We start from the raw sequence: 22,385 nt of genomic DNA, 5'->3' as shown, positions 1-22,385 counted from the left end.
CAATAAACAGATACGATATCCGCCTGCTACAATGTTCTCTGATTTGTTATTCATTTCAATGTTATAACATGCTAATAAGTATTACAAGTTACATAACTTTAATCTTTAGTGCATGTATGACAAACTGAAATTGCTTTATTTGCATACTAAGGACAGCAAAATACATTCAAGAAAAGATTCTGTATAAAAAATAACAATTAGATGAAATTGCTTTGAATAATGTTTGAAGTACCGGTGTTATTGATGTCAACATGTTTCTGTGGTTAATAAGTCTAGGAAGTTTTTTATGTAATATTTTAGAAATTGATTTTGCTTGGGATAGTTCAAAGTGAGCTGGAATGGAAATTTTATTATGTTCCAAGTCAAACAAGGTTCTCTTGTATTTTTTATGCTCAAATATTCATAGAATTGAATACTGCACCTTCATGGTTATCTTTACATTTGTTTGCTGTGTATTCTCTCTCGGGTATTATTCTTCCATTGGCTTTTTTCACATTGTCATTTATCAATGTAGATTTCATACATCGTTATTAATATTTAAATGTCTTCATTAGATTATTTTCATTTATTATTATTATTTTACACTCACTTTGCATTGTTGTTTATCTTTTATACATCGTCAATGGTATTAAGTATTAAAATGTCTTCTTAATATTCTCTTTTATTTGTAAGAAAAAAAACAATGTCATTCATATTATTTTAGTAAACTCCCTTACATACCCATTTGCATGCAATAAGTATTTTTTGCAGTGTCTGTACTTTGTAAGCATATTTATTTTCTTATCGTTTGATTAATTTATTTGTTTTCGTTGACTTTTATCATAATTCTTTTTCGAGTACCTTTGTTGATATTTTAAAAATGGGCACTAATTGTGCCCCTCTCCTAGCCGATCTTTTCTTAATTCTTATGAATAGGATTTCCTTCAAAATTTTGTGAAAGGAAAAAAAGGTTAAAGAGGCTAGATCCTGATACATTGATGATGTTCTCTCTATCAATAATCCTAAATTGGGAGAACGGCTTCCGTTTATTTATCCACCAGAACTAAAAATTTAAGAGTCTACTGGCACAGCTTCCTTTACGTAATTTTTAGGTCTTCACCTCGAATTTCAGGACAGTAGTCACCAGAATATATGATAACCGGAACGATTTTGATTTTTAAAATGTAAATTTCCCTTTCTTGTGCAATATATCTATCCCAGTTTTCTCTGTGTATTGTGTACATATTTATCAGTTGTTAATATATGGCAAAGCTAGCACACGCCACCGCTGCCTTAGAGACAAGCTTTTGGGCAAAGGTAAGAAAATACATTTCATACGCTCCCAAAAAAGTTTTATTTTCAATATCAATATCTTATTAAAAATATTCTGTTTATATGAAACACATTTCATTTTTTTTGGTAGTATTTACTAATATATTAATATGGGGTAGGCATTGCCAAAATCAGCGAGCACCGTGAGCTTTACCATACGCGTACCATCAGTGCGAGACTCGTAAAAATAATAAAGGACATTACATAGAGGAGGTCAACCCGGATGAAAATTTTTGCTTCGCAAGAGCAATATTTTTATCTATATTTAAGCAGCAAGCAAAATCAATATTTCTATTTATTTGAAAATCTGTCTTGTTCATTAATGGGGGAGTTTTTTTAATAAATTAATAACTTGAACATTTTTTTCCAAAATTCCAACCCCATACCCCCTTTCCGCTTTAAAAACGGTCAATAACTTTATAGCACTTCGCAATACTGTACATTTTTTATCCGTTAAGGGCATCTCTAGCAAACATCCATTTCAGTTTTGGCCTGTCAGATCAATCTGTACAGATACCGGAAATATTACAGTTCTCCACCGATTGTGGGAATATTTTACACCTATCATGTGACGTAAACAAAGACTCGTCGCAACTGCGGCCGAGTCCACACCCTCCTCATACCTCGTCTGTATTACGTCAGCTGCCATTGGAACTACTTTCGGAAAACTTCTATGTAGAAGTACTTAATGTTCATTTAAAGATGGATGCGCCCATAACATGGATTTGAAATAGGAAAATGTGTGCTTATAAATATAAACATGTCGTTTTCTAAGATAATTAACTTAACTTTTTTAATTCTATTTTTACGGATATGTACGTCTTATTGATAGAGCGTATTGTACACCCTATGGCTAGGTCAAGCGAGCCATATTGCTAATGGTCATAGGTGACACGGTCAACTTCCGGCGAATAAATGTAGCGCGTAGACACATATCAAATCCCGTATCACATCCGAGGGATTGAGGTATAGTAGCGGAGTCACCCGAGGTTTGCCGATAGGTAAACAAAATGGAGACGACAGCTGCAAATTCCAAACAAGAAAATGATTGCCTTTCATATCTTAGAAAAGCTATGCTTCGATTTTGATGATACAATCGGAGTTGTATTTTTTTTCAAGGCGGGTTAGGTTCTTGACAACAGCAACAGTCGAACAGCGGAGATACACGTACGTACACATCTACGTGTTACCCGAAGTTTTTATAAACATAACATTCACTTCTTTAAATAAGTAAAAAGAAATAGAAAAAAAGGACTTGAAAACTCTCAGAAATGTTAATTTATTTTTACTGAAACGTAATCTTAACCTATATTTTTTTATTTGTTTGATTGAAGGAAATGATGAATTTTCTCCGTAAGGACAGTCACTTTTTGTTACTTCCGGGACATGTCTTTTTTGTCGTTAGTATATTAGGGGATCTTAAGGGAAATTTAGAAAGTACATGACATAACCGTAGAGCTAACACCGCTTTAGCGGCGCATGCTATTATTTCATCTTAAACTTGGTGCGTGTTCCCCACAAAGTACAAGACTTATTTCAAAGCTATAAAACCTAGTTTAACCCGCCTTTTGGAAATGCCTGTACCAAGCCAACTTTACGGTTTTTACCCTGATATTGTGATATTGCCATTTGTTATTAGAACTATATCCTTTTGACTGTTGCCTTGATTTTATCAGTGCGTTATTTTTGCAATTACTTAACATTAAGTCATCTTAATATGATGAAGGTAAAACCTTTTAACGCTCCCGAAGAAACATTAATAAAAACATATTGTTTGTCAGCTCTTATTTGATATGTTATACCTTCAAAAATATGATAAATTTTGTAATGATATATATTTGCCCTAAAGCATTATACTTATTGCATTGGTCTGATATGTCTATTGACCGAAATGTCCGGCATTCATAAATTATTATTGGTTTTCGTGGTCCGAAACGTCTTTGGGTCGGATTGTCCGGCACTGGTTAACATTATGGTTCTTAAAATTTGCGAAACGTCTTAAAAGATTTCTTTTATTGTATTTAGTTTCGCTGCATTCTGTTTCATTTAGCATAATTTATGTTTTTATTACGATTTGATTCATTTTATCGAATAGTTTTGTTTCAATTCTTTTTTTATCGATTATTTTCGTTTCGTTTTGGTTCGTCTTCGTTTCGCAATTTTTATGACCCGAGAATTATGGGTAATATCGATGACGTAATTTTCGTAAACATCCGGAAGCCATACTGCAGACTATAAGGCCAACCCTATCTTGGAAAACTGATTCGATTTGTATTTAATTATCGAAACTAGCAAATATTTTCCGAGACTGGTTTGGCGCTCAATCGCACATACGCAAGTATTCGAAAATTAAGCTGCCATTATGCTGTTTTTCAGCTCCTGAAATTGCAGGCACAAACCGGATATTGGCAGCACTCCACAGTTTAGTTTAGTTTCGCACTTTTGGCTAGGGATGAAAAATTATATAAATGGAAACCGGTGGTTGCTATAGTGATTAAAAATAAAGAATCTATTGTTGATAAAACATTTTCTGAAAACATGGGACTTTAAAAAGTATTTTGCAATGTTCTATATATTTTCAATGTTGAAGAGGCTTTTTCTTAATGACAATTTGACTTCATTGTGAAAGTGAAAGTAAGTCATTTTTTTACCATGCTAAATTTGATAAGTGGATTACAAAGTGAAATAGCTCAAAATCTAACCGGCGATGCCCATATGAGGAAGGGGTTTTCGAAGGGAAAAGTTTGAACAGTTTTAGGGGATGAAATAAAAATGTAAGATATTTTGCGGGAAATTTGATATTTTTAAACCTGATTTTATGAACTTTTGTGCAAATTTTCGCATATTTTGCATGGTTTCTATGGTAACCCTATTTGCTGTGGGCAATTTTTTTCCAGAAAATATTTACTGTATCCTGAAGGCCTTGGCTTGAGCTATTTCTAGATATATAGATTTACAGATGCTTGACAATTTCTTGACGTGATAAACGTTACAAAGCATCAGATTACAAGACCAAAATTAGGCAGTTCTACAATACTGTGGAGTGCTGGCATTGATGCTTTTTCTTATCAAAAGTATACAGAACCAAGTTGATAATACAACAATAAACGCTCCCTGCGGGAGCGTATCATGTATGGTTTTGATTTCGATTTTGCGTATGTTTTATGGTTTCTTTCTATTGTTTTTTTTTCTGAAGTCTTGGGTGTTTTTTCCGTTTGTTTGTTTTTTCTTGTTTGTTTTGTTTGTTTGTTTGTTTGCTTGTTTGTTTAGTTTTTTTCCTTTTATGTAAGAAAATTTTACGTTGTCGTCCGTAATGTGTAACTTCCCTTAAATAAGGTGATTCTTCCAATGTCGTCTGCATTATTATCTTAACACTTTATTCGGCAATAAGATAAGAAAATTAAATCGCAAATATAAGCAATATGGGATTTACAAGAGCTTATGTGGGCATGGATACGAAAGCGATGATGAAAGGGAGAACTTCCTAACTTATTGTAAATAAAAAATATCATTCGCTTCGCATCATTCGGAGGAAGGTGTAACTTTCCAAATTAAAGTAATGTCAAAAATTAAACCACCTGCAAATTAATCTCAAATCCTAGCATTATGTTTGTACATGGAAGTTATTGGAAATATATGAAATTGAAAGTATTTTTATATGGGAGATAACCTAAGGAAAACTAGTGGTAGTTTTTTAAAATATTTTTACTGCATGTTTTCGTGGCTGTTTTAATTAAATATGGGTTCATTAGAAAAAAAGAAAAGAATATGCCGGTAAAATAGCTACAAATGATATTTATATATATTTTATACAAGGTTTCAAAGTTTCCTCCTCGAATAATAAATGTACTTGGATTAGAGCTCTATCAAAGTCCATCATTTGGAAATAAACAAAACAGAAAACAAATTTCAAAGTGTTTCTATACACATATTGGATGTAGGATCTAAAAGAAAAGTTAAAACTCTGAAGCATTAAAATTAAAAAAAAGTCATGTGCAAATACGGTTAACACCGCATCTAAAAGGACTACTAAATTCAGATACTTGTAATTAGTTCTGACTTTTGGAAGTCGCAGTTCTAACCGAGAAGTGCTTCTTTTAACACGGTGGCAAGCCATCTGAGTAGTTCTGGTATCTAAAATTGTCTTTTTTTTTCTCTTTTTTCCAATTTGAATTATCCAAAGTTGCTGCATCAGTAGTGTGAGCATCATCTGCTTGTCTAGTGGTAAACAGGGGAAGAAAAATGTAATGAGGTATAAACTGTCACCAGAGCACCGAAGAATTAAATAAGATGTCCTTATACATGTAAGTAGTTTATTTTTATCATTATTATTATTTGATATGGACCGAATTTGTAATCTTCAAAAATAGGATTAGATGGCGTTTCTGATCAACGGATCAGAATATATCTTAAGTAGCTTTCATTGTTGTGTTGTTGTGATAGCATAAATATTGAATATAAAACGAGGATTCTGAAGAACAGAATGTATAATCCTTGTGTAAAATTCCCTGTTGCATGCAGCGACTGAGTTGAAGACAAGCAAAGAAGAAGGCCACTAGACAAGCAGATGGTGATCACACTACTGTTACTCTTATTTGAACAAATAGCAGATTGGGTCATTTCCAACAGGATAGTCCAACACAACTTTCAGAAATCACAGTGCTAACACAAACATTATAAATATAAACTGAAATAATGTGGAATCCAACCTTATTAAAGCTAGTTTTCTCATTTGCTCCCCATTAATTGATATGTCGCCGCTCACACGTAACAACAATCTTAATATTCTAATAAACTACACATTTAGTACAGAGACAAATAACACATATACATTTTTGAAAATCTTCTCTAAAACCATATAAGATCAGTTAATGGAAATAAAGCAAGTCAAAAGTTTATATGTTACTTGTATTTGACCATGAGGTTAAAGGTCAAGTTCAAATGTCAACCAATCTAGTACGAGGCGCCTCGCCTTGAGAAAACATAATCCCATACCAAATATCAGATGTCTAAGTAAAAAGACAAAAGAAAATTATAGCCCGGACAAAATTTTGTATATTTGGCCAAAATTTTGTATGTCATTTGACCTTGGAGTCAAAGGCCAAGGTCAGAAGTCATCTAATCTAGAACATTACACTCTAACTTGATGTGATTTACTTAAATGTCAAACAGGACAGATATCTAAGTAAAAAGACCAAAAGGTAATGGCACAGATAAAATTGTGTATCATATTTTGCCAAATTTGTATGTTATTTGACCTTGAGGTTAAAGGTCGAGGTCAAAGGTCAACCACTCCGGTACGTGACACTGCCCCGAGAGGATATAATAACATACCAAATATTAGAAGTCTAGGTCAAAAGACAAAAAAGTTATGGTCTGGACAAAGTTTGTATGAAAAGTCTTTATGGGGGTGATTTAAGGTCCAAATGAGCAAAAAACAAAGACATGCTACTTATTTTTATTTTTGATATGTTTCAGCGGAGAGCATCTACTACACATCCATGCATTTATTTGGATAATATCTTCTTCCTCTTGTTAGCAAAACGGGTCTGAACATAGCCTATTTTTGAATATTTCCAATTGTCAAAAATTAAGAATTTTGGTTGCTATGGTAACCAGATCTAAACCAATCAGATTGCTTTGTACTTTATTGTAAATTTTTTTCCATAAGATACACTTTATTAATATAATTATTTAGTTTGGTAAATTTCTACCATTAGATATACAAAAATACATTCAAATTGTGACATTTTTGTGATCATTAGGCCCTAAATTAGTGGTTGCTAAGGAGTGGTTGTTGCTATGGTAACGGTGAAAACATTTTTCATTTTTTCATTTTATTTATTGTTTTTCTTATATGACTTATTTACTGATTTAAAGTCAATTTGGATAAAATATCTGACACCAATAAATCACTTTCAGTGAAAATTGCATGATTCTTAGGCGGACTGTTACTTAATACTCTGTAACCACTTCAGTGGCGGATCTGGAGAATCACTTAAAGGGGGTGTTCACCAAGGTTGCCAAGTTGCAGTGGGTCGGCGGGCCGCTCAATGCCCCCATAAGCTCTTGAAAAAATGACGTCACGGAAATCCTGCATTCTATGCATTTGCATCGTGAAAAATACGTTTTTTTTCATAAATTTTGCATATTGAAAAGGGAACCCCCATCTCTTTTTGATCTGCCAAAGTTTACATTTGCCTCATATAAATATTCAACATTAGTTTTTAAGTGACATCGATTAAAAACAGCAATCGGTTTGACTAGAAAGAAGCATTCTTTGTTTAACACCAATAAACAATTAGACATGGGCCATTTTCTTCCGATGGGACTGGGATTTTGTTTTGGGTTAGAATTTTCGCACCAGCGCTTAAATAATTATTTTCTTTTTCAGCAGAAACCGGAGTTTAAAATGCTATTTGAAAATCTACATTGTTAAGTGATGGAGGGCTGCTAAAATTTAGATAATATTTTTTTTAATCCCAGCCCCCCTCCCCCTTTTCAGTATAAAAATGGTCGGTTCCTTATAGGGAAATCACCATGCAAAGTTCACGGAAGCCAATGAGTTAAATATCCTTGCTATATCTAAATTCTTGCAAAGGCGTAGAAGATTTAAGATTCAATAAAATTTTTGCAAAATTTCAAATGTATTCTTTGTAACATATATAAACTGGTAAAATACTATTTTTCGAACCATATAAAAGTAAAAGACCATGAAATTTGCCCCTCTTTAATATTTCGTACATGCATATGGCTTTTGTCCTTCAGTTTTAGCTTTTTGTGTTAGAAGTACTCCCAAATAGTTATGCGTCATGTCAAACAGACCGGGGGCTATTTTACATAGTAGCTCACCAGAGCTTATGTTCCTTATTGTATTATATGCCGACTCAAAATATTATTGAACTTGTTGATTTCATGTATTTATTTATCTTAAAAAGTAGCGGGAATACTCATTCGGACCATTTCGGTTTTCACCGTCTCCTTTTCAAAGAGGGATTGTCTTGGTTTGAACCAATCAGAGAGAGTTTAACATCATGTATCAAGGTGAAGGATATTTATCTTAGCAGCGTGAAGAATTTTAACTCACCGGTACATCTTATATGAAGTTATAAAGTAAACACGCTTCATAATGTCCGATAAGAAAAGAGTATGCGTTGTAGGATCTGGCAATTGGTAAGTTGCATTTTCAAAATTTTCTGTTGAAGAGCATGGCCTACTCCTGAAAGGCCAGTATTCCCTGCATGTTTGGTTGAAAAGATACTTTTTGATGGACTTTGCCCCCATCTTATCTTTTTTCCTTTATCTGTATAAAAAGTAGCGCTAAATGATAAATCATTTAATATCTTATTTATTTATCTTTAATTTATCAGTGCCCACTTATTGATTGCATGTTTGAACATGCAACTGCATTTTAACAAGACAAGAGATGGCCATTGGTTTGTACATGAAGATCTTTACAATAATGTAACTGGCCCAGATCATTTTAAGGAAGGTTAATATTGAGTAGGTATTGCCACATAAATGAGCACTGTGACCTTCACCATACTTTAAGTAACATGTTATCCTTATGAGGAGCTCCAGCAACATCCTGTTTGGTTTAGCTGGTCTTGCATTGATTTCACAAAAAGTCGTAAGTGTAAAGTTGATCAAAAGTAATGACATCACAACTTAGAAATGCATTTTGATGTCATAATTAAGGATCAATTTCACACTTACATTTTTTTGTGAAATTGATGCCAGATTTACAATTTTTTTGGACTATATAACAGTTCTTCACAGATGTCAGGTATATATTATGCATAACCTATGATGTGAACAATTTTTGACACTAAAGACAACATAAATTCCCATAAAATAATGAATGCTTTTCTGGGGAAAAAAATAGAAAGGATGCAAGACTATTATAAAAGTTGAACTTACTTTGATCGAAAAATAATCTTTAACATTACATTTATCTGTTTTGTTAAGAGACATGTTGAATTTTCACCATAGTCACTTTTCACTTTTTGTGACTTTCAGGACATGTCTTTTTTGTTAGTATTTTGGGAAACCTTTTAAGCATGTTAATGGAAATACAATGTACATGTAATAACTATAGGGCTCACATCAATTTGTAGTGCTCGCTATTAATCAGGCCTATTTCCACAGTGATTTTCCTACTGTTGTTAAACTTTAAATACTACGTGTATGTTTGCCTGTGTTGGAGGTATGAATTCTTTTTGTAGGGGATCTGCCATTGCAAAGATTGTTGGTAATAATGTTGTCGAAAAGCCTGACAAGTTTGAAAAGGAGGTTAAAATGTGGGTTTTTGAGGAAAATGTAAATGGAAGAAAGTTAACAGAGATAATTAACCAAGATCACGAAAATGTGAAATATCTGCCTGGTCATAAACTACCAGAGAATGTGGTTAGTATAAAGCTTGGAATTTTTTATTTTGCCATCTTTAAGCCTGCTTCAGTACCAAAGACAATCATTGCCTCAAACATGACAACTGTTTAGTTGTATACTTAGAAGTTTTTAATTTTAATGTTTAGATGTGCATAATACTATCAAGTTATGATTTAAAGGTTTAACATGAAACACATTTTGTCAAAGTGGTATATTGTAATATTTTAGTCATGATTGATGATATAGAGGTTGGTGTCTTTTTAACTAATCAGCAAATACACTTTTAAATACAAAAAATTAACACTTCATTTTATAAAATTACTTGAAACCTAATATTTATTTGAGATCACTGCCTAATTAATCATGTAGTTTTAAATCAAGGATAAATATATAGTTCTTTTTGTGTGCCAATAACTAGAATGTATATTTTAGAAGGGTTATTAAATATGATATATTTATTGAAAAGGCTTTGAAGTCTTTTGGTAGAGTCACATTTTAATCAAATTACATTGAAAATAAATGATTTGGAAACATTAGTATATACAGCAGATAGCAGTGATTGATCAAATGTTCCCTGTTTAAATAAAATTAAATAATTCATACTATAAAAATTATTTTGGTAACTTCCCTCTCTATCATTCTCCTGCCAAAACGTCACAACACATAGCATCATTTGATAATGAAATTTAATTTGTTATTAATTTTTTTGGCACTTTAGGATTAAGGAACATTATTTTCTCTGACAAGATGACATTCATATAAAATGTCATATTCTCAGTTCAGTCATGAAATTCTTTTTTTTTTTTCTTTTTTTTTTGTTTTAATGATAAAAATACCCTCCATTCTTTTCAGATCGCGATACCAGATGTTGCTGAATCTGCTGCAGGTGCTGATATACTTATATTTGTAATGCCACATCAGTTTGTTAGAAAGATTTGTGAACAGCTGAAAGGCAAAGTAAATGATGGTGCTATAGCAGTCTCACTTATAAAGGTATGATTAGTAAAGGAGAACTGACATATATAGATACCATTGGAGTAATGACTTGTTCAGTAAAACCTGTACTAGTGACCCCTCCCTAGAATGACCTGTCTGTAACAACCTTTTTTATCCCTCCCAACAAATTTCCCATGCATTTTACCTGTATATAGCGACAACCTGTAAAATGCAACTGACAACCATAGAAAACCCATCCCCCAAAACACAAATCCATGTGTAGAATGACTTTCATTACTCAGAAGAAACTGGAAGTTGACATTCTTCGATCTCATTCAAAGAGAGATTTCATATGAAATGGGATTCACGGCAGTCAATGAAACAATGCGCAAATTCTTCAATTAACTAATCTAAAAACTGAGTAAAAAATAATCTTCTTTCATGAGGTAAATACTGTTTATATAATTGCTAAAGAAAATCTACTGAGAAAAATGGCTTCTCCGAATGGAAAAGCATTGGATCTTAACCAGAAAGTGGAAGGTATAACTTTTAGACAACAGGAAGCCTACATTGAAAGTTGCAGAATTATTTGCCATCGGGAAACCATAGATTCAGAATTTACAAATTTGAAAACTCAAGGTGTTACATGACTCTTGAGATCAATGCCTTGAGATAAATTATTTTAGAGTAAAGATAAATTTTATTCAAGAATTTTAACAGAAAAAGCATTTTTTTGACAAAGAGATAATCTAATACAATATATGTAAATGTTATTGGTAATATTAATTTTTGAATAATTAAATTGCTTATTTATACATTAATGTTATTAAAACTACATTATAAAATGAAAAAAAAAGAAAGAATATGGGAAATGTAACAAATACAAAAGCATATAAAAATTAAATATGTATGATGACACAACCCGTTTTCAATACTCTACACTGGTACAAATATATTTTGTTTTGAAAGTCTTGATTACCTCTGTATAAAGACTCCTTGCTATAGTGACCTTTTAACCAATGGTCCTTGAAAAGTCACTGTTGACAGGTTTAACTACATTTTTCACTCGAAGTCCTCTATCATCTCTTACTATAGTAATCTATCAACTGTGTGTTAATTAGTCATAATTTAAACAAACATTGATAAAAATAAAAAGTGATTGATCTGTGTTTTATTTAAGATGTTCATACAAAAACTTGTGTATTGTGATAACATTAACAAACAAAATTTTGCTGAGAAGCTTTTGTGATATTTACCCTATATTGGCTAATTTTGCTGTTTTCATGTGCTAATGCATTTTCCAGGAATCCATTTGTGTGCTTTGCTTTATTGTTTTTTGGGTTTATTTGTTTTGTTTGTTTGTTTTTGTTTTTTTTTATCAACTAATTGGTCATTTCCAATATTCAGTAGATCTTCTTAAAAGTTCTTAAGTAACAAAAAAATATTGTAATTAGCCTTATTCTTCTTTTTCTGCAACTTTATACATGATTTCAGGGTTTTGATGTTGCTGAAGGTGGTGGCATTCTTCTTATTTCTACAGTAATCAGAGATGTGCTAGGAATACCATGTGCAGCATTAATGGGAGCTAATATTGCTAATGAGGTAGCGCAAGAAAACTACTGTGAAGCCACAATAGGTAACATGGATTACTCATCCTTGAAGTGTGTCTGTCTGTTCCGTTATTGTCATTAAATTAAAATAAAAACAGAGTAAAAGTTGGAAAGAAATTGCATTTTTCTAATAGTAAAAATGAAGTGACCAGTAAAAACTGTAAACTATAAGTGCTAGTAACATTTTTATTTTGGGAAAAAGAAAATGCTTAATATGTTTTCTGCATGTATGGGTTTATCACTATTACACATTTAGGACTCCGTTTTATAAATTGTTGGTTTACGGATCTACCAGCCCAATTTTTCCAGCTAGGAGAAAATAATAAAATTGAAATTTCAGTTATTTTTTCCACCACAGACTTTTAAGAAAATGGCACATACAAAATAGTAACATCTATTTTTTTTAAATAAAGTTGCAGACAATGCCTGCTTCTAGTTATGTTCATTCAATAGGTCAATGAGAAAATCGAACAAAATGGCTGCATAGATTTCACAACTTCAATAGTTTGGGAAAGAAGTTACACTGGCTAGAGATGATTGAATCAAAATACCTTTAATCCAAAAGAATGTAAACAGGAAGTAGATAAATAAAGGGGAGACTATTGGCGGGAAAATCGAAGCTATGAATATTTGTGTGGAAATAATCAAGAATTATGAAAATTCAGTTCAACTTAATTTGTTTTTTTTTGTAATGACCATTCCACCCTCAATAATTTTTGAAATTTTAAAAACAATTTTTAAATCACTGGAAAATTTTGAAGGGAGGGAAATTGTAGAGAAAAAGAGTTAAGTTTCATTATCTTCCAATTACACAATTACAAATTACTAGTTTTTAATGTATTTTTTAGCTTTAAAAACCATTAGTCAACTTATTATTTTTTTAAGTTTTAAAAAGGTTATGTTACATGTATATTTCAGTGTAATTGTAATTTGAAAATAGAAGACAGATGTTTAAAAAAAATTTGTTCGGTTTATTTTTTATTTTTTTTTCATTTTTATGAAATCCATCTGCATACTCAATTTTCTGTCCCTGAATTCTTCCTGTACTTTGTAGGTTTTTTTTTTTCGATATCAACTTTTCACTTACATACTATAGATTATAATTCCCCTTCTAAACTATGTCAGGTAAGTTAATGGAATCTTTGAAAATAAGATAGATGTTGTTTTTTTTTTTTAAATATAAATAGTAGATATGTATTTCTGGTTCCTATTTTATTTTTTCCTGACCGACTGACTGACCAGGTTTCAACCCATCAAAAATCTGTTAAACCAAGAAAATGATAACCTGTGGCCTTACAAGTAGTTTTAGATTGAAAATAATTTGTCAACATATTCATTGTAGGTTGCAGAGATATGAAATATGGTCCAATCCTGAAGGAAATGTTCCAAACAGACTATTTCAGAATTGTTGTAATAGAAGATGAAACAACTGTAGAAGTTTGTGGTGCTTTAAAAGTAGGTAAATTGTAAACATGTTATGGTGGAAATGGTAAACAATAATTGTAAATGAACTAATTGAGAATAAGGTTCTTTTTACATTACATCACAAGAGCCTAGCATCCTCAATAAATTCTGATATATATATGCTGTATAATATTGAATATTTGTCACATTTTAAAATATTCTATGTAGAGATATATATTTTTGCAGAATATTGTAGCAGTTGGTGCTGGTTTTGCTGATGGTCTAGGCTATGGTGACAATACAAAAGCAGCTGTCATTAGATTAGGACTTATGGAAATGGTCAAATTCTGTGAAGTCTTCTTTAAAGGTAACTGTTAATTACTTTTTAAACAATATTATACATCTCGTGTTTTTTATATTATCCTGTAATTTTTAGGATCTGTATAAATGTAAATAAGAAATACATGAGTCTTGAGCTGATATTTTTTATCCTGGTGGGGTTGTTGTCTCTGACATATTCACCATGTCCATTCTCCTTAAATGGATATAAATGTTGGAAAGACTATTTAATTGACACCAACCAACAGCCATAGTGGTCTCTGGGTAGCATTCTCGCCTCATGTATGGGAGGTGTGGTTTTAGATTCCAGGCCAAGCAAAGTAAAAAGTAAAACTAATAATCACTCCTCCGCCAAGCATACAGTATTAGAGTGATGACTGGTTGGTAAGGAGTCAGATGTACTTGGTGGGGGCGGGGGTTGTTGACTGTGAGCTGGTGCTATAAAGATCTGGCTCAGCATGCAGGACTAGTGCTAATCAGGGTCTGTTTGATTGGTTATATGTCCTTGCCCTGAAATGCCAGTAATTTCTGCCTCAGGACCTTCAACCACATCAATCCTTCATCAGTAGGAAGCACTCCACATTTTGTACGTGCCAACTCAAAAGTCACTAAGTTACTATATATTTTTTGATAAAGAATTTTCTTTTCGTACTGATTGCTTCAAAAGTTTTTATCAAAAATATTATTTTTAAAGATTTGAATATTTTTTTTTGGTTTTTTTGGGGTTTTTTTTTTTTCAGATTCTGAACAATCAACATTTTTAGAGAGTTGTGGGGTGGCAGATTTAGTAACAACTTGTTATGGAGGTAGAAATAGAAGAGTTGCTGAAGCTTATGTAAAAACTGGAAAGGTATGCTTACATCTTAAGATATAGATCACAGGGAAATACTAATAGATTAGGCAGTATTGATAGACTTCTGTTTGAGCTTACAAGCAATCATATTATTGCTATGCCCTATGAACAAAACAGGAATAATGAACTATTTGCATTAATCATGTAAGGGCTATTCCAGTATTAATTTTGAGGGGGAGGCACTGTTATTAAAATTCGATATGTAGTTGTTATTTAAGAAAGATAGTTAGGCCAAAAAAAAATGTTTGTTTAGGGTTACATTCCTCCCAAAAATAGGGTAGGTTGGTAGGCATTTTCATTTTTTTTTTTTTTTTTGCATTTTATTTTTTCTCGATTAAAGTTGAGCCTATATTTGTAAAACAGCATCATGTTTAAGTCATGAAAGTGTATGGTTTTAAGTAGAAAGTTTAATTTTTTACATACACACCTATTAATCATGTCTTTTATTACAATACACTTATTTTTTGTAATAATTTTGAACAAAATATAAGTACATTGTATTTACACTTGGATTTACGTGATATAAATCAGTCTCCTATTCAAACACTATTGTGACCTGGTTTTAAACGTACTTTCGGTTTTACCGGAAATGATCTGTATTATACCGGAAATTGGCAGAAATTACCAATTTTGTTAATTTTGGAGAAAAAATTAGGGTCGGTCAGGAAACCCGAAACAGACATTTTTTTTTGCCTTAGCCTTAAGAATGAAGAAAATAATCAATTAAAATTGTATGCATGGTGGGGTCAAATTAAAAGTTGACCCACTACCCCCGACCCTTTCCCATATACATATATTTCTGGAATAGCCCTAATGCAATAAAGATTTTGAGAAAACAATTTTGAAATAATAGATGTATTATGGCACAAAACAAGTAGAGGTGGTGTACTTACAAATGTAAGTACCAGTCCATATAAAGTTCAAATAGTGCCAAAGGTAAAGTGATTCATGGTGTAGAAAAATCTACGCAATAAGATGGTTTTTCTGTCTACATATGCTATATTTTTACATTACAGTAATCATTTCTTTATTCAGATCTGCACTTTTGGGGAAAAAAAACATACAATTATCTCCCACTAAAATCAACTAAACCAAAACAAATCAGGAACAATAACTCTTGCAAAGTGTCAATTTCATGTACAATCTATACAATTTTTATCTCAAAAGTGCAACAACCAAATGAAAAACAAAGACTGGTTTTGTGATCAGTAACTGTTGATGCACAAGAAATAAAACTGAATTCATTGGGTTTTTGACATGCATGAATTACCTCTTGTCTGATTTTTATTAAGACTGGTACTTAAAAGAAAAAATAATGAATTGTTAGCCCATATTGCCTCCTTAGATAATGAAATTATTATTCTACAGAATTGTAGAAAATTTTACAAAATATGTATAGCAAGTATATTTTTTTAGACAATAGAAGAATTAGAAAAGGAGATGTTGAATGGGCAGAAATTACAAGGACCTCCCACAGCCTTTGAAGTCAACTACATGTTAAAGAACAAAAATATGGAAGATAGGTAGGTATAGGGAAACAACATGTTTTTTGTGAAAATAAAGACACTTACACTGGTTTAGATATTCCCCTGTAAATTGTATGAAATGTGGTATTTCCCTCAGATAAATCTAAACAATTATTTTATTTTTTTGAACATTTATTTCTTTTTAAGTTTTGTACACATTAATGAAGGGTTAGAGCCATGAACAGTATTTAGAAGTCCAATAGCATCTTATTCTTTCCATAAAAACAAGCTTTTTCAAAAACAGAAAAAAATTGTATTTGGATGAGTTTGTACATTAATTTGACCAGAATCCAGTATGAAGTGTTTTAGTTTAGTTCCACAATTTTTTTACTTCTTTGAAATATCAAAGTTAATTTTCAGCCTAATTCTTTTATAAGTTATTGAGGCATTTGTTATGGACTTTTGCCATCCCTCCTTTTTATATCTGATTTTGATGTGCATAGTATATTTCCCATGAATATGACATATTGTTCTACGTCCCACATGATGTCTTTATTTTATGAGTTGTCACTTTAATTTCCTGTTGTTTGGAATTGATGTAGTAAATTTATTATAAAGACATCAGTGGTTTATTGAAAGTTCCTTGTATAAAAATTTTCAATAATTCACCTGTGAAACTGAATTTTTTTTAAATTTCACTCACTCTTTCTCCCACCGAAATTTCTCAATAGGAATATCAATCTGCCGTAAATCTGCTGTAAAATCAGAAAATTAGCAAATTATGTTAAAAAAAAGTTAAATTATGGATGAAATCTTTATGTAGTACATAGGGTATGATCAAAGAATAACCAAAAAAGAATTATTCCTGCTTGAAGATTTAACTCATGCCCAGGACAAATTCAATGCTTTTGTTACATCTAGACATTTTTAGCACAATTGATCATATTTTGATTATCAAACAATTATCCTAATTTTTATTTGTTTTTCAATCATTTTATTTTTCATTTTTCAGGTTTCCCTTGTTTACAGCAATCCACAGAATATGCAAGGGAGAACTAGATGTTAAAAAATTTATGGACTGTCTTAAAAATCATCCTGAACATATGTAATATAAAAACAGGACAGTGTTGGGGGTCATTAGTTGGGGTAAAGCACAGGTACTTGCTTCAATTGTTTATACTTCTATGTTGAACTAAATGATAAGGATCATCACTCAAGGGCTTAAGTTGCTGAACTGATATTATACAGTACATGTGTCACAAAAATTTGGACTCATTCAGCCTCAGAAATTTGTATTCCACATGTACATTAAGGGTTGTCTCCCATCATTATCAGCAATGATTACCTACAGATTCTGGAAATGTCATGTAAAATGGGTGGAATTCTTTAATACATGTTATTACCTTGAAATTTGTTTCAATAGTAGTATAAAAAAAATTGAAATGAGGGTCTGTGGATATAATACATCAGGGGAAGTAGCTGTGATTTAGGGGTAACTTATTATTTATGTGTCAGTGTACAGATTTGAAAGCTGATATTTTTTTTTTATTTTGTCCAATCACTATATTTTTGAAATGAGGTAGTTCAAAAATCATGATTTCATCTATTGCTATTCATATTTTTATATGGTCTTACCAGATAAGTCTAAAATTCTCTATTGTATATAGGCTGATTTATCATCATTAGAGTTGAATCTTGCATTATAAAAGAACTGGTACCAGAAACTCATTTTTTACATCCGGTGATTATCTGTATTTATGAAGGTATTGAATACATACTTATAATTGTTCAAAACCATTTGAAATCCATCAATCAGTTTCACAACAAGTTGTACAACTTAATGTAAAATCTGGAAATTTTTATATCATAGTAGTCTCTCTTTGTTCTTTCAAAACTTGTTACCAAAATTACACTAACAGCATTTTTGAAACTGACTGCAAGATCTTCAAGCGTGTTCAGTATAGATCAGAAATCCAATTGTGAAAGTGCATGTATCTATAAAGCAAGATGGTCACTAGTCCCATTTGTGAGTATTTATACCATGTCTAAAATTCAAAGAATTTTTTTTTGTGAAACAATACTTTCTGTGTAATGTCTTTACTTGCAGCATTTAATGACTTGATGTGTTCATAGTACTGTTACAATCAAACATTTCATTTATTGTTAAGTAGCTGTTAAAAGAAGTTTGTCATTGACGGCTTTTAATAATTGAAGTTGTCGCTCTTGACTGCATGAACATGAACAGTGTGTGTGTGTGTCAAGGTTTTTTTGTTTTTTTTTTTTTTTAATTTCATAACTGTGAGTACCATACAATGGATGCAAACTTTTGCAATATTTCAGGAAAAAGATGTACGATAGAATTTCTTCTTTGGGTGGATGTTAAGTAGTGCACTTAGCACTTAAGTCCAGAATGAATATTTTTGGCAGAATTTATTCATAAATTAATAGTCAATAAGTTCAACATGGCTCTACTACATTAATTTGTTGAGTTCAGCCCAATGAAGGTTTTTTTTCCCTACTAGTCAATAAAAATCAAATCATTTAAACTTTATGTTTGTATTCATTTTATTAGCTTTAATAGGTGGTGTGTAAAACTGTATCCAAAAATGTATGCATTGCACAAGTTACATTGGTTGTCTTAGTCATATTTATTTAATATTATATATTAGTAGTTGAATACATACTGTCTGTATAGGTATGGTGAAGTTCCTGCAGTCTGGGAAATAGGAACAGTGTCTAAAATTAAACCAGGAAAAAAATCAAGAATATAACATTATTTTATCAACTTATGTAGTACCTTGTTGGGTTGTATGTTGGGTCTGTTATATTTATGTTTTTGTTATTTTTGTTTTTAATCATTTTTTACAAGACATTCTAGGGCTTTCCTGAGTTAATATACCTCGTGTAACTAGGTTACTACTTTAATCTTAATTTGGAATCATATACTTACTTACCTTTTGTATTTGGCCACACATTTTTTTCATCCTGTTTCCAACACTTGTATCTTTCAAATTTTCTTATTTTCACATTAGTGGTGCCAGTATGCCATTTCTACAAAATGTTACAAAGATGGTTTTATTTTTTTTTGAGGGGGGATATAGAGTATTTTATAGTTACTTATATTGAGCTGTTTATTTACTACTATGATTACAATAATAATTTCAGTTATGGCCTTCAGAATTGCCTTTTGTTTCTATTTATCAACATACAGTGCTTAATACAAGTAACTTTGATATATACACATTATGTTGTATTAACATTTTCACCATGGCTGCAAGTTGGAGTATTAGCTGTTTCCCCAGCCAAATTGAATGCATGGATAAAAATATGATGAGTTATTTTTTAAATGATTTTAAAAATGTTTGCATGTTATGTCTTTCTAGACAAATGAAACAGTATATAAAGATATGCAGAAATAAAGTGTTGTTTTTATTATTATTTGTTAACAGCTATCTCTATATATATGGTAGAATAGCAGGGCCAGATCCAGACACTTTGAAAAGGAGGGTTGCCAGCAGAGGTTTCTTATAAAAATGGGTGCTAGGACCTTCTTTTCCCTTTTTGTCAGTTTTACACATGAAAATGTTTGTTTGTTTGTTGGTGTTTAACGTCCGAGCAGCAATCTTTCAGCTATATTCAGACGATGAACATGAAATTGATGATAAAATGAACATGAAATGATGATGAAATGAAAAAAGGATGGGACACAAGGCCAATGGAGTCGACAAATTTTGATGGCCACTGGAAATAGGGAGAGGTGGGTAGGGTCGGGCAATTTAGCCTCCTGTGGCGGAGCCCTATGGTTCCTACTCCGGGAGAATACCACAGGGTTCTTTAACGGGCGAGGAACGTGGCATCTTTCCCAACACTGTGCACCACCATGGTTTGTGGTCAGGTTTTCCGTATTAAAGCCTGAAAACCCCAGCATTTAACACGCCAGGGGTACCCCATTCCACCACCTGGGGCATACATCCCAGTTGCTCTGTGGGCAGAGCGCCCTAGCCCCCGGCTAGGGTTCTGATCACTATTCAGACAAGCTTAGCGCTACTGCAGGCCTATTCTTTTAACACCCGGACCTGCACGGGGATATGTGACTTTTTTTTTCAAGAAAAAGGGGGTTCCAACCCCATGCACCTCCTTCTGTGGTTATATTTTTAATTCCAGGGATATAAGAGTTTGTCCACGGTAGAACCAGGGAGTTACGGTAGGTTGCATATGTCTATTTTTGTTCTTGTGTTTATTTTTTTTTATTATTTAAATCATCCTTAAGATATCACAAAATCATGCTTTCGACAAAAAAAGCGATTGTTGGTTTGTAATTTACGGAAATGGTAAGAGTGAAAAAATTTCCATAGAAAGTAAGAGAAACTCTTTGATAATAATCGGTTAATAGTATAGTGGTTTGTGAGGGAACTTTGAAATTACATTTTGACACTTTTGATACAGAAATTTTTTATTGTTAATATATATATAATCATGAAAAAACTCTATTAGTGGAAATACAAGAAATGAAAAAAAAATACAACTACAGGTTTGAACAAAAGACGGATTGACCTTCCCTTTATTTCTGACTGCAACAAGCACAAATGATTTTGATATTTTCCTGTTATGTAAATGTATTTTTTTTATCCTGCAGTTATATTTTATGATAAAAAGTCGGACATATATTGCAAATAGAATGCTTTGCAAGTTACAGCTTGATATAACCACAGATGTAAACTCGTGGATAGATGGGGCAAGTATGGATAAAGCTTCGATTTCTTGTTGTTAGACATTTGACACGGGATAAAATTTGACCCTAATTTCGAAATGGTTCCAGTCACAACCTCCAAAATCAATCTCAACCTTCTGTGGAGTATAGTCCTTTTTGGTAGAATTTCAAAGAGACCATTAACTTTAACTGAAGCTGACATCCAAAATTCTTGTTTCTGGCTACTTTTTTGCCTTAATTCTTCATTGTCTCAAGTATGACACTTTGTATTACAATATTAAAGAGAGTCATTCACTTTTACTCAAGTTATTGTCTGGACATCAGGAAAACACTTCTTTATAGCTGCTACTAAGTATTCCCTAAATTGTTCAAGTCATAGCCCTCCAAAATCAACCCAGGCCTTCCTTTGGTGATATGGCACTTGGTGGCACAATTGTAAGTTTTAAAAGATCCAATAACTTATGGTCAAGTTATTGGCTGCACAACATGAGAATGCTAGTTTCTGATCCCTCATTCCTAAACAATTCAAAATCCGGTCAATCTAGTAAAATTTTACCCAGTAACCGGTAATCAAAACATATTGCAACAGAAGATATTTAAGTTTTAATCTATAGCATTATAACCCAAATAAACACAGAAAAAAAGTCTAACAAAATCAAATCTAAAAAAGCAGTTCAAATTTCATATGGGAATTAACATTGGAGAGGGGAGATAACTCTTTAAAATTATCTGGAAAAAAAAACAAAAAAAATGTGTACAAAATTATAATGTCATAACTGATAAATAAAGTGTAGCAATAGTGGACATTTTAGCATTAATTAGAAGACTATCTACAACTTAAGAAGAAGTTTCATATCTTTTACCAAACAACAACAGATTTTGAAACTGAAAAGTAAACCATATGCCCAATTTTCTAAATGATGAAGTTTAAGATCTCCAGTTGTGATGAAAATGATTATGTAAGTATTCAACCTTTTGTGGTTAAAAGATTCTTTTAACAAAGACAAAACTGTTTATAGTTTGCTGATGCAAACAATACCAATTTCATAAAAAATTCAAAATGATGGAAGTGGCAGAAAATATTTATAATTACCCCAAAATTTCAATTTACCCCTCATAATCAAATGTCTTATGCGTCAGGGGCAGCATATAATGTGTGATGGTTGTTGAGAAAAAATGTTTAACATATGTGTCATACTTTACATGAAATCGATAAAAATGGAACAAAATATGACAAAAAAAAACATTATTTTTACAGAATTATATCCCCTTTCCAATGTAAATTACTACAGGCTCGTCAACCTCATTATTGACGTCATATTCACTCATTTGCATATCATTAAGTGTCAAATTGATTGGCAAATAAA

At 31.8% G+C, this 22,385-nt stretch overlaps 1 protein-coding gene across 3 annotated transcripts; it reads left to right on the top strand.

Moving 5' to 3' along the window:
- The first annotated feature begins 2,032 nt into the window (after positions 1–2,032).
- Positions 2,033–19,727, top strand: LOC148611674 (glycerol-3-phosphate dehydrogenase [NAD(+)], cytoplasmic-like). Of its 3 annotated transcripts, none has more exons than XM_088592456.1 (9): positions 2,033–2,051; positions 9,537–9,717; positions 10,552–10,692; positions 12,130–12,271; positions 13,588–13,700; positions 13,896–14,016; positions 14,729–14,838; positions 16,258–16,364; positions 17,320–19,727. In XM_088592456.1, coding segments are annotated over exons 1-9 (1,014 nt in total). In that variant the 5' UTR covers positions 2,033–2,049; the 3' UTR covers positions 17,417–19,727. The 3 variants fall into 3 exon arrangements, with proteins under 3 accessions (XP_088448582.1, XP_088448580.1, XP_088448579.1); XM_088592454.1 differs by lacking the exon at positions 2,033–2,051 and adding an exon at positions 5,587–5,615; XM_088592453.1 differs by lacking the exon at positions 2,033–2,051 and adding an exon at positions 7,226–8,484.
- Positions 19,728–22,385: the final 2,658 nt, after the last annotated feature.

The sequence above is a fragment of the Perna viridis genome, chromosome 7 (genome assembly GCF_037379345.1).
Source record: "Perna viridis isolate PV_CMFRI_1.1 ecotype Kerala chromosome 7, ASM3737934v1, whole genome shotgun sequence".
NCBI lineage: Eukaryota > Metazoa > Mollusca > Bivalvia > Mytilida > Mytilidae > Perna > Perna viridis.
This window is presented reverse-complemented; position numbering and strand designations above follow the sequence as displayed.

Bases quoted from the DNA above. Each gene is read 5' to 3' on its own strand.
- LOC148611674 (XM_088592453.1), top strand. From the start codon at position 8,441: ATGTCCGATAAGAAAAGAGTATGCGTTGTAGGATCTGGCAATTG. The intron at 8,485-9,536 runs GTAAGTTGCATT...TTCTTTTTGTAG, and splicing joins GTTGTAGGATCTGGCAATTG to GGGATCTGCCATTGCAAAGA. The intron at 14,017-14,728 runs GTAACTGTTAAT...TTTTTTTTTCAG, and splicing joins CTGTGAAGTCTTCTTTAAAG to ATTCTGAACAATCAACATTT.